The sequence below is a fragment of the Excalfactoria chinensis genome, chromosome 3 (genome assembly GCF_039878825.1).
Source record: "Excalfactoria chinensis isolate bCotChi1 chromosome 3, bCotChi1.hap2, whole genome shotgun sequence".
Taxonomy (NCBI): domain Eukaryota; kingdom Metazoa; phylum Chordata; class Aves; order Galliformes; family Phasianidae; genus Excalfactoria; species Excalfactoria chinensis.
In genome coordinates this window covers 83,286,500-83,299,033 of record NC_092827.1, presented here as the reverse complement: position 1 = coordinate 83,299,033, position 12,534 = coordinate 83,286,500, and the positions used below count along the sequence as shown (strand labels likewise).

At 54.4% G+C, this 12,534-nt stretch overlaps 1 protein-coding gene across 1 annotated transcript in view; it reads left to right on the top strand.

The window, feature by feature from the left end:
• The first annotated feature begins 4,748 nt into the window (after window positions 1-4,748).
• The window catches only part of PKDCC (protein kinase domain containing, cytoplasmic), a 31,558-nt gene continuing 23,772 nt past the window's right edge, over window positions 4,749-12,534 (top strand). The window contains exon 1 of the mRNA XM_072333501.1: window positions 4,749-6,446. Within this exon, the coding sequence (XP_072189602.1) occupies window positions 5,778-6,446 (669 nt within the window). The 5' untranslated portion in view covers window positions 4,749-5,777. The remainder of the gene's footprint in view (window positions 6,447-12,534) is intronic.

The window sequence follows — 12,534 nt, the reverse complement described above, 5'->3', positions numbered from 1 at the left end:
GGACAAAGAGAAGGGATCTTTTCCTCCCCAACCCTTGGCAGAATTGCTGGTCACACGTGCTGCAGGGCTAATGAAGCTTTTCTTTCACTTCTGAGCAGGTTCTCATTTGATGTCAGTTCATAAAGCTCCACAAATGGAGCCTGCTCATACCTGGAGCCCATTCCCCTGCACTGAAGTATTAGGTTACAGTTTATTAGGCAGAATGGATATTATGTGCACTGTTTTTCATTTTGTATGTTTTTTCATTTTAGATCTATCCAGAGAACCTGTGGATGCCCCATCCCTGGAGGTGCTCAAGGATGGGTTCATGGGGCCCTGGGCAGCCTGAGCTGCTCATGGGGGCAGCCCTGCTCATGGCAGGGGGACAGAATTGAATGGGCTTTGAGGTCTCTTGCAACCCAAATTATTATGTGAGTAAGAAGATATACCATATAGACCTTGGATTGAACTGCAAGGGCGAGTCAAAGCACTGGGATTCACTGGCAGGAACCTGGCCTGAGAGGAAGCAGCCCTGACTTGCCCCATGGGCACTGCAAGACTGAAGCCAGGGCTCTTCCCGCATGGGCTTTCTCCTTTCTCTAGGTGTGAGGTCTTCCAGTTCCCCCTTGGGAGCAGGGCCACAATGAGCTGCATTTACACCCACCAATTGCGACAGGTTCCTGGCTGTGTGTGAGAGGCATTTCCAATGTCATGTAAATCATCAGATGAAAGAGGAGATTTAAAAACAATTTATTTTGTGGCTGACACTTCAAAATACTTTACAAGTCATATCAAGAGGATTTTTACAAATCTTTCTTTATGAGTTGCTTTCTTTTCCAGAATAGTATCCTTGGAAATGACCCTCTGGTTAAAAACAAAGCAATAATAAATCCCTGCGAAAAACAGCAGTCTGAGTTTCCATGAATGTCATTACTTTCAAAAGCCATGAGACCCTGTGCTATGTCAGGGTGGCATTGTGGAGAAGACAGAGTGGTTGGAAAGGAGGGCTGGCAACAATGTAGTTACACAGAGATACCATCATATGCTGTCCAGGCTTAAGGTAAGAACGTTTGTCTGTGTACCAGGCTGAAACAAATAGCCTACAGTGTGGATTCAGAGCTTCCCCACTTTGCAAAGATTACACCACTGAGGAGTAGCGAGGCATAGCCACACCGTAAAAGCAAAGTCAGTGGGAAGAAAAACCTCATAGCAAAGAATGTAAAGAATCACTGAATCACAGAATAGCTTGGGTTGGAAGGTCATCCAGTCCCACCCCCAGCCGTGGGCAGGGCTGCGCCCTCTCCCCACCTCTCCTCCCCATTCCCGAGCTCCAGCTCAGGATGCCCAGGTTCCCATCCAACCTGGTATTATCTACCCCTAGGGATGGCGCACCACAGCTTCTCTGGGTAGTAGTGGCAGTGCCTCAGCTCGGTGGCTGTAGCTCAGACACATTTACCCCGTGTAGCGCTGGGGGAGGGGACTGTTTGCACACAGCTACTCGCATCCTGGCTGTGCCGGGAGGTGCCAGACAGCTCCTGGGAGCTTATGTAGACTAAGTGCACTGGGGGCTTGCTGCCATATTGCTCTCATCAGAGCAAACAATGCTTAAAGTATCTGTGAGAAGTGACCGAGAGCTTTTGGCATGTCCTCGGGGGAGAATAAACCGTGGGGAACTCACACTGGCTTTTCTAAACATTTGCTGGAGAAGCTCTCAGATACGTTATTCACAGGCTGGCAGAGAGAGCTCAGTCTCTTGGCACTGCAGACTGTGGAGCTGGGCAGCCGCTGGGAGGAGCGAGGAAGCAGCTGAACCGTGCAAACCTCTGCCTGTGCCCTGCTTACTGACCTTCACCCTTGTACAGCTGTGGGGTGGTGCCAGCGTGCCAGGGGGAGCGGGAGGGCTGCTGCAGGTTCTGAGGGCACCTTCCACGCTGGGCTCTTACTTCTGCACAGGGTCCTGCTGTGTTATTAAATTCTTCTGGAGCTGTTCTGACTTAAGCTAACTGCTTTTCTATTGACATCAATTTTTGCCACTTCAGTCTTCACCCCGACATTATTAATACAGGATTAAACAATTTTGGTCTGCATCCTGATCTCTAGAGCACCTCATTATTAATCTCTTTCCCTACCAGAACTGGTCATTTATTCCATCCTTATTTAAAACTGGATTTTAATTCTGTGGTTACCGAGTTTCCTTAACAGTTTTTTGACTGGGTGTTTATCAAAAGGTTTTTGAATGTTCAAATAATTTATATCCTCTGCTTCTCCTCTCCCCCCTATTTTACTAATGCTTAAAAGTGTAAAGGTCCAACCGGCAGGATTTAGTCTTAAAGTAGCTATGTTACTTCTTGCCTTTGCTTGAGACTTGGCATTTCCTTGCAGTTTGTAAAATGTTTAGAGCAACAGCTCTCTGAATCTTGTGGCTCGAAGCAGCACCCAATATGTTGCCGATGCTTAATTAAAAATAAAGAGTGAACGTAATACATCCGTGATATTCTCAGCTACTTCCTTGCAATGAAGTTAAGCCAGTAATGTACCATTTCCATGAGCTCGCTCTGTCTGTGTAAATATTTACAAGGTCTTTATCGCTGCGGTACCAGATTTCCCTGTGCAGGAGCAGAGTTATCCTCACGACACCTCTGTGATATGGGCAGGCTTTCATCCCAACTGACTGATGGGGAATCAGGGCACGCTGACATCTGGCACATAAAAATCAAGTGTTTTGAGAACGCAGGACAGGAGATAAAGCACCTCCCCTACTTACAGATGCTGCATTCACAGTAGAAAAACAAAAATGCAAGAATCATCACAATTCATAAATGCAATCACAAACAGCCACAGTGCCCCCAGTGTCTCTTCCCAAACTCTTTAAAGCCAGAACTTATGTTTCCCTTTGGAGAAAATGCAAAGCTCTGAAGGTAGAGCCTGAGCTTTTCCTTTTTGCAGCCTGTCTGCGCTAGCAGGTTTTTGCTGGCTCTGCCAGTGACCATTTATTTTGGACTCACACCACACACTTCAGGTTTCATTCTGCAGTTTTGCTGCGGCCAGAACTAATACAATTGGCCGCATCTCAGCTTGCTTCAAACAGACAAGGGAGTGGGTTTCCTGAGAGAAAAGGAAGAAACAACATTAAAGAAAAGAAAGATCTTGTTTAAAAAGTACTATAAAGATTTTGCCATGTGAGAACATTTTCTAAAGAAGACAGAACCTACATGTTCAAGGGACTGGAGTCTGGCAGAGCAGAGGACGATGGAGAGCTTGGGTGCGGAGAGCGGAGCCCTGAGTGTTCAAGGGATCTTGGGCCTCCTGGCTCAGGCTTTCAAACAAGAAAGCTCCACTTCCACACAAACAGCCAGAACAGGTGGCTAGGAATTCAGAAGATTATGATGTCCTTTCAGAGAGTATGAACTCCTAAGTGCCAAAGAGGAGCAGTGCAAGCACACAAATCTTCTGGAAGAACCAGTGACCCTGCAGAAGCTCTGACAGATCCCAGCTCCTACAGACGTGTTTCCAGTTGTGGTTTTTAACTGAGCACCTGAAGCAGCCCACGCTTGGAATTCATGGAATCATTAGGGTTGGTGAAGACCTCTGTGATCATCTGATGACAGCAAGGGCCCGAGGAAATGGCATGTAGCTTCTTCTGTTGAGGGTTGGATGGGGGTTAGGAAAAGGGTCTGCGCCAGAGGGTGGTGGGCATGGAACAGGCTGCCCAGGGCAGTGGGCACAGCCCAGAGCTGCTGGATTTCAAGGAGTGTTTGGACAGTGCCGACAGATGTAGGCTTTGAGTTTTTGGTGTCCTGATGTGTAGCCAGGGGTTGGACTCATTGGTTCCCGTGGGTCTATATTCTGTGGTTCTATGATTCTACAACCTAGTCCAGTCGTCATCCCACCCTCCCAGCGGCGCTGCCAACTTGAAAGCCCCGCGGATGCCCCCAGTGCCGTGAGGTCAGGGATGCTCTCGGCGCTGCGTCCTGCGTGCGGACACGGGGTAGCGGCGGGGCAGAGGGAAGCCCCGGGCCGGCTCCGTTGGGGAGCAGCGCGGCCCCGCGGGCTGTTTGCTGTCGGCCGCAGCTCGCTGTTGACTTTGCCCGGTAGCTGTGTTTACAGAGCCGTGTTGGTTTTGCTGGCAGCGCGCTGTAGTGAGGCCGCAGCCCCTCTCGCCGTGCCGCCCGCCCGCCTCGCCGCCCTAATCAGCGGCAGGCCCCGGGCACGGGGTAATTAGAACCATGGAGGGGCTCTCTGGCGTTTGAAATCTGCCTCTCGACATCAAAGGGCTCCGCACAAGTCGTCCTCCAGAGGTCGGCTCCCATATCTAAATGAGCGATGTATTTCATGGTATCTGTCGGGAGGGATATAATGAAGAAAAGCGGCTCGGAGATGGGGCGCGATGGGAAAAGCAGGTGGGCCGCTTTCATCTGCGGCGAAGCATCTGTTTTGCGGTCGGGGCTCTCCGCTGCCGTGCACCGCGCATACGAGGCGGACGCGGAGCTTCCGCGGACGCGCAGCCCCCCGGCGCCGGGTGGCACAGTGCCCCTGAACCACGATTGTTCCACGACTTCATCCCGTCCCCGTCTTTGCAGACCTGGAGAGTGCTGTCTGGTACCGAACCGGCCCTAAATCCTTAACCGAACACGGAAGGCTGCAAGCGTGCAACACTTTTGGACAGAAACCATCGGGGAATAGGGAGAGCGCGGCTCCAGGGCGATCCGCAGGGCAGAGTCCCCCGTCCCCCCCCCAGAGTCCCCTCCCCCCCCCCCAGGCAGCGGCGGGGAGGCTTTATTGGAGGCGGTGATTACGCGCCCCGCTCTGTTTATGGGGTGATTACGGCCCCGCGGGGCCGGAGGCTGAGCCGCCCCGAGCTCCCGGGAGAGCCGTGGCTGATTTCTTTCATTTTTATTTATGTGTGTGCCGTGTGTATTGCCCCGATGGCTGTCCCTCTCCCTCCTTGGAAGCGATTTCCCACTGCCATTGTGGTGAACTTTGCCTCTCCGGGCTCTTAGCGGCTTTCCTCCCGCTGATGGGCTCTCCTTTGTGGCAGCGGCTCGGCTGATTGTGCTTGTTAATTAGTTGCTAACAGCGTCGTAATGTGGCCTTGATGGATAACCGTGTCATTAGCGCTCCCCCCGGCGATTCGCACCTCCGGCAGCGCGAGGGCTGCGATTAACAGCTCCATCCCGAGCGTGTGACACGTTCCCCGCGGTACCGCTTCCCCACGGCCACGCGCGTCCCTCGGGGCCGTGGCACATTTCGGGGCAGCTCCCGCATTCCCCCGACGGCGGCGCCCCAGCCCCAGCCCCGCCGGAGAAGGAGCACGGGGCCGCGGTTCCCGTCGGGGGGGGTGGGGGGGAGTTGGGGGACGCCGCCCGGCAGCTGCGCTGCGCTCCGCCCCGCCCCGCCCCGCGCCCTCCCCGCCGGGGGGCTCGGCCGAGCCTGGGAGATGTAGTCCCGCTCCCGGGCCAGGCGGCGGCCGGCGGGGCTGCTCCGGGGGACTACGTTTCCCAGGCCCCCCTGCTGCTCGGCCGGAGGGCCGGGTGTCAATCAGGGCGCGTCAGCGGAGGGAGCGACCCGGGGATCCCCCCCCGCCCCCCCGCCCTCCTCCGCTCCCGCTAATAATAAGTGCCGGAGAGCCGAGGAGCAGGGGAGGCAAGTGTCATGCGGGTGCGCCGTAAGGGGCCGAGGTCCGGCTGAGCGCCCGGCCCCGCTCCGCCGCCGGCGCAGCCTCGGGAAAAGCGGGGAGAGCCGAAACGAGCCCTGCGGCCGGTTCCCGGGGAAGGGGCGAGCACGGGAGCGAGGGGGCGATGAGGCGCAGGAAGACGGCGGTGGCGGCCGCCTGCTGCCTCGCCCTGCTGCTGGGCACCCTGCTCAACGTGCTCTTCGTGCCCGGCTCCGAGCTCCCCCCGCCGCCTCCGCCGCCGCCCCGCGACGGGGCCCCCCCGTCCACGCCCGGCGCCCCCCTGGAGCCGCCGGAGGAGGAGGGCGGCGGCGGCGGCGGGCGAGCCGCGTTGGCGCGGCAGCTCCGCGAGCGCTACGAGGAGGTGCTGCGCTACCGGCAGCCGCGGGCGGCGGGGGTGCGCCGGGCGGTCCGGCCGCGGGAGCGGCGCCTGATGGACCTGGCCCCGGCGCGCACCTCGGCCGAGCAGCAGCAGCAGCCGCGGGGCCGGGCGGCGGCGGAGCGGGGCCGGGCCTCGGCCGAGCTGGGGCTGGAGCCGCCGCCGCTGGGCTGCCGCGAGCTGCGCGCCGCCGGCGGCGTGCAGTACCTGGGCTCGGGCTACACCAAGGCCGTCTACAAAGCGGTGCTCAACCGCTCGCTGGCCGTGGCGCTGAAGGCGGTGGATTTCGGAGGGCACGACGTTTCCCGCTGCGTGCGGCAGTTCGCGACTCTGGCCGACTGCTACCGCCTAGCCGCCTACAAGATCGTCAAGGAGATGGTGCTGCTGCAGCGGCTGCGCCACGCCAACGTCCTGCAGGTAGGCGCCGCCGACGGGGCTGTCCCCGACGTGAGCCGGGAGTGGGGTAGGAACGGGACGCTTCGGACGGGAGGGCGCTGCCCGCGGCCCTGACGGCGGCGCGGGGGTGGCGGAGGGCTCGGGGCCGGGCAGACGCTCCGGAACGCACCGTGCGGGCGTAGACAGCCCCGAGGGCTGCGCCGTAGGACGTCGACGCGGCTCCATATGGGTTTGTTCGGATGGAAGTGCCGCTATTTCGGATAACGCGAACGTTCTTGTAGAGTAAAAACGGAACGCGGAGGAGATTCGGTGTCACGATAGGCGGCTTTTGAACTGAATCGAGGAGTCTTGTATTTCTTCTCCGGCGACAGCAGGAGTGGCAGCGTCAGGCCCCCGCGGTCGCAGCTCTGGAGTTGCACGTTCTGCTTAACGAGTGGGTGATCGCGATTCACCCGCAGGAAAATAAGAATTGAGCCTCCCTCCTTCCTTTCAATTTGCATTATCTTTCCCCGTGCGCGAACCGCAGAGAGCTGCCGTTCCGGTAGCGATGTTCCTCGCTCCTCTGGTTCCCGATGGAACGCCCCGGGTGCAGTAATTCCCGGCAGAGCCGTCAGCGGGATATGAGCACGTTCCGCTCCCCGGTGCCGGGGGTTGGTAAGGAGTAGTTGGGTCCCGGCAGCTCTCGGGCGCTCCGCGGGCGCTGAGGGAAGAAGCGCGGCCCCGTGGCGGGAGGAACCCTCTCGAGGGTGAGCTCAGTGCCGCCCCGTTTAAAAATAGCGCGCTGCTAAATCAGAACCATCTTTTCGGTTTCGTGACTGTTTTGTCATCGCGTTTTCTTTTGTTTGTGCCCCGGCTCTGCCAGCCGGAGGAAGCTGACCGGGAGTCCCTTGGAATCCCTGACGTTCTCCGTGGGGACTTCTCACGCCGGGGAAGTACAGGGACGGCCGGGGAAGTGCCGCTCCGCTCGGTGGGGCAGCATCCCGGTGGGAGGCTGCAGCCTGACCCGACTGCCGCGTCAGGGCACGGCGGGGCCGGGAATGGGGCTTCGATGGCAGCCGGGAGCCGTAAACGAGGGGAAAATGGGAGCAGACGACCAACAGGAAACTGAAGATGTCTCTAAAATCTCAAAGGGGACGGGATCCTTTGGCCTCGATGCTGGAACTCCGTGTTTTCAGTGGAAGCCGGCCCAGGGCGGTATATGGGCTTAAAATCACTGTCCGAGCTTTGCGGCCGAGGGAGAGGAAATATGTTCGAAAGCCAAACCGTCTCCTCCCCTCTTCTCTGGCTCTTGACTGCCGCTTTCATTTCACCCGCGGCAGCCACCCTCCCGCTGCTCGTCGCCGTCGAACGCATCGCTCCGTTCTGGGGCTGCCGCCTCCCCGCATCCTCCCAGCAAGAAGGGGACCGGGGCTGCCCCTCGCCTTCCCGCTGCCACCTGCTCGTGGCTGGGGCGGCTCGGGGTGATGAGGTGGCACTGGTAATGAAGTTACTGGAAATGAAGTTCGGTGTAGGTTTCGTCCTAGGGAAGAGGGTTTTCCTGTAAATCTCGGGCAGCTGACAGCCTGAAGTGTAGTTTGTAAGATAACAGACTTGTTCTTTACTGTCTCAGCAGTTCCCATTCGGGCCTGTCTCTTGTCAAAATCAGCTTTTTTTTTTTCTATTTTTTTTTTTTTTTTTTTTCCTTTCAGCCTTCCTTTACAAATACTCCTTTATTGCACGACGCAGGGTAGGAAGGGGGAGAGAGCTCTCTCAGAGCGCACTCTGCCCTCAGACAGTGTGCTGACACATCCGCCGTGCCCTCCGCCGGAGCAGGAGCCAGATGGGTCGGCTCCGGCTGATGCGGCCAATCAGCGCTATCACAACAACGTGAAAAAGCGGAGAGAGCAGAGCGGGCCCGTCGTGCTGCCGAGCTGCGCTGCTGCCACACTCCCATCCCATGGGCCGGGCAGGTGCAGGCAGCACTGCGGGTGGGTCCGCTCGGGAGCGAGGAGGAGAGGTTGCGTTCGGGCAGCTTTTAGAACGAAGGGCAAATGGGAACAGAAGCAAGCAGGTCGCCGATTTATTGGAACGAAGGATTTCGCGGCCCGCTAATTGTTCTGCAGCCGCTCCCCGTCAGACGCGGTGCCCGAGCTTTCCCTTTCCCTTCGAGCTGCGGTTTCTTTGCTCCCAGAGCTGTGATGCCGCCGTGTGAACGCCCTGTGCTCGGCGAGGAAGGTGATTGAGTGTTCCTTAATCACTCCCCGCCCTTCTTTGAGGAAGAAAAGAGAATCAAAGTATTTGCATTTAATTTCGGACAATGGGCACGATTGTAAAGGCACAAAGGCAATGTTTGATTTGCTGTAATGATGTGATTATGACCCCCTAGTATCACGAAGTAAGGTGCTGCCCTTCGTGGCGTGAGCGCGTCCTCCTATTCGGGGCAGCTCTTTCTGCTGAAGCAGGGCACGGCGGTTTGGCACTGCAGACGTCGGAGAAGTGCGAGCTCCTGTCCGTGCCAATCATTTATCAGCGCCTACCGCTTATTCGTGTCAGAAGGAGCCGCCGCTTTCGTAAGAACAATCACAAACTCTCATCGGAAGGTGCTGTTGGCTTTGTCTGCAGCCAGCGGTAGGGGAAGAAGTGCCCGGTACCCGCAGCCCGGGCCGCTTGGCGGGGCGCACTCAGCGCTCGGCTGGCTTAGTGTGTGCCGGTTAGGTACTGGGGCGGCACCGCAGCAGGAATCGATTCCGTTCACAAGCGTGTGTTTGCTACTGATTGATTTTAGTACTACATTAATGGTATTTATCGCTCTTAATAGATATATGTATATCGTTGCTTGAAATAGTACTAAAAATAACGCATCGCTGACAAGCTCCGCGATGCAGGATTTGCTAGCTGAGCATATTTAACATGCCCAATCTTAAATCGGATTTCCTTCTCTTTGCAAGTGATAATTACCGACCTTTTTTTACCATAATGGTTTCCCTATAGATATGCGCAGTCAGGGGGATAGGGCACAAGCTTTACTTTTAGCATGAGAATCCAAGTGGTAAAGCTTTGAATGGAGGTTGCTTATTCCAGGTGGAAGCAGACAGTCCTTCCAAGTGTGAAGAAGTCCAATATACAATTAATTTCAGTGCCTGTGTGTTTGCATAGGAAGGACTCTGGAAGGCGCGGTCCTTCCCCATTCTTGCATGAATTCAGCGCTGTGTTCCCAGAAGCGGGGGGGAAGGGAAGAGCAGACCGTGAAGAAGCCACTGGGGGACCTCTCTGCTGTCAGCAGGTGGGCAGCGAGTGAATGCCCTCTGTGGTGGCCGCGGTGCAGGATGCCGAATGACAAACATTGTTGCCACCAGGCAGGATGCCCGGCAATGAGCCTTCGTTCCCAGCTGGTCTGAGAGGCTGCTCAGTGACTGCCGATGCCAGGTGATAGGTGACTGCATGACCTTCTGAGTTTGAGATGGGATGACAGTTGTTGGGAGTGTACCTTGCAAAGTGAAGTGCCTAATGGGCTGGGATTTTTATTTGTTAGGCACTTTGAACTGCTCATAGGGCAGTTTGGCTGAAGATGTGATGTGGGGGTGGACTGGCTCCATCTGCTGAACTAAACTGTGGGGGCAGAGGAGTTCCAGGCCTCATGCAGCCTGGAAGGGTTCTCCTGCTGCTGGCCACATCCTTCCTCTGGTGAAGGGCTGCAGCTGTGTCGTCCTTTTGTCCACGTTACCTTTCATAGGGACGAGGTCTCCAAGTCACTTGGGTGTCTTCTCAGGTCGTTGATTTGGCAAGTGTGGGATGTTGGCAATGGACACTGGTGGGGTAGAGAGGAAAGCAGGCAGTGCCACCTACTGATGGCTCAGTAGAGACAGCCAGCTGCTGCAGCATGTGTCCCTGCAGCCCTGAGGAGCTCGGGTGGACTGGAGAAGGGCAGGGAGAGCAGACAGATGTGGTTTGGCGAGGAAAGAAGAATTACACAAAGTGCTTCTTTATTGCGAGACTGCTTCCCAAAAGGCCCAGATGTTATCCTACACTTTTAAGAGTGAAGAAAGGATCTGTTAACAAGAACGCCAGAGCTGCTGGAAGCACGGGGCTGATACAATTGCAAACCAGCTCTGTCACCGTAAGGCAAGCCCTACATCTTGATGCTCCAGTTGCCAAAACCCGGTTTTTCCCACTGACTTGCATGGGATGTTCAGCTTTCAAAGCTGTTGGCAGGGAGAGATTTCCATAAGGCAAGAGCACGTGCCTCCAAATTAGCAAGAAGTACTGCATCCTCCTTATTCTTGAAGACTGCTTTCATAAAACTAATCCCAATCAGTTGTCGAATGATTTCTATGTTTGTGTTTCTGTTTTACGTGCCATGTAAACCATTCCAGAAGACTGGTTTGAATTTCTGCCTCCTTTAATGGGAGTAGTTGACTTGTAACCTCCTCCAGATTCCTTTGGGGAGCCCAGCACTGCTCCTTCCCATGGCAGGGCAGGAACATGGGTGGGAACATTGCTATGTTCCCCTGACTGCTTGCCTGTTCCAGAGGAGCAGCAGGTAGTGAGCAAGGCTATACCGTCCTGTGACCAATGGGGCCTGGAAACCAGTTCTGACCAGGCTGATGATGTGAATTGGAAGAGAAATCTGTGGGTTTTGGAGTTTTTTTTCAGTCCTCACCTCAAATACAGGGTAGCCGGGTAAGCTTAGTATTGACCTGCCTTTTCTACTGTAGGTGGTAAATATAAGGTGTAGAAAATATGAATAATTCGCTTAAGGTAATATATGAAATCTTTCAGTACTAAAGACTTAGGACCTTTTTCAGGAAGGCGGGGAGCCTGTGTTTGCTACGTGGTCCTGGAGAGTGTTGGTGGACCCATACCTGAAAGTGCTGCAACCTGAATTTGTGATGTGATCTATATGGGCTTTTACATCAACACAGTCATCTGATAGCTCAGATAGATGCCCAGTGGCATCTAACTCGCATTGCAGTGTTTGTTCTCTGTGATGGGCATATGAAATTTGACAAGAACTGATTCTCTTGTAATACTGAAGTTGTCTCTGGACTAATTTTAAAGGAGCTGTTACTTTTCATCACACTCATCTGAACCTCTGATTCCAGTAGTATACCCTGAATATGATTTCTCTGTATCATGTTACAACAAATCTGGAACAATGTATTTTGAACAGAGTTGGGGTTTTTTGTTTGCCTTTTTTTCTTGGCATATGTGGCTGTTCCCCCAGGCTTGTCCTAATGGTGATGAAGTACGCAGTGATGTGACTCAGGTGCCTAAGAAGGGAGAATTACACAGACGGATCCAGTAGATATCTTAGCAGGTCAAGCTTTTCCGATCATGCAGCACACAGAGTTTGTTTGATAGTTTTGTAATGCAAAATATTGTCGTAATAAGGGTTAAACTTCTGGGGCAGTGGAGCTGAATGCAGCCGCTGTGGATGGAGGTCAGGGCAGATTCTGGTCTGGCTATTTACAAGATAATGAACTGCGCCTCCAGTGATATCAGCGCCTTCCCATTGAGGTCCTGGCTAGATGAGTGATCTATTTGTCCTCACGGGAAGGCTTTACAAGAGTAGACTGCTTGTGTGACTAAATATTTGCAGGGTTAGGCCTTGAGCTTGTGCAGTGCAATGCAAATTCAGAGTGCTGTAAATGTTTTTAGAAGAAGAATTTTCCACTTCAGAGTGTAAGGAAAGCAGGGCGAGTAAATGGGAGATAACGTTACTAAATCTTAAGATTATAGCCAATGTATTATATGTCAGATGAGCAGGCGTATAAAGATATGTATACACATGTACTGATAAAATCCATAGAGCTATCTGTGGATATGCTGTAGATGTATATGGTCAGGTGCAGTATCTGTGTATTTCTAAATAATGCATTCCAGTTTTTCTATGAATATTACTTCCATGTTTAGTAACAGAACCAGGTATGAGGTCCAGCTCTTCTGAGTTCAGTGCTATTAATAATACCACATTTATAAATAAAAGCCTGGGCAGAGCTGTGAACGCTGAATTACTGTGTGGATTCCCCCTGCTTGCTGGCGGTTCCAGTGCAGTGGGAGCAGCAGGAAATTCTGCCTCACAGCTTTCAGCATGCAGCTTTGGGCCCAGTCCTGGTCCTGGGTGGTGCTG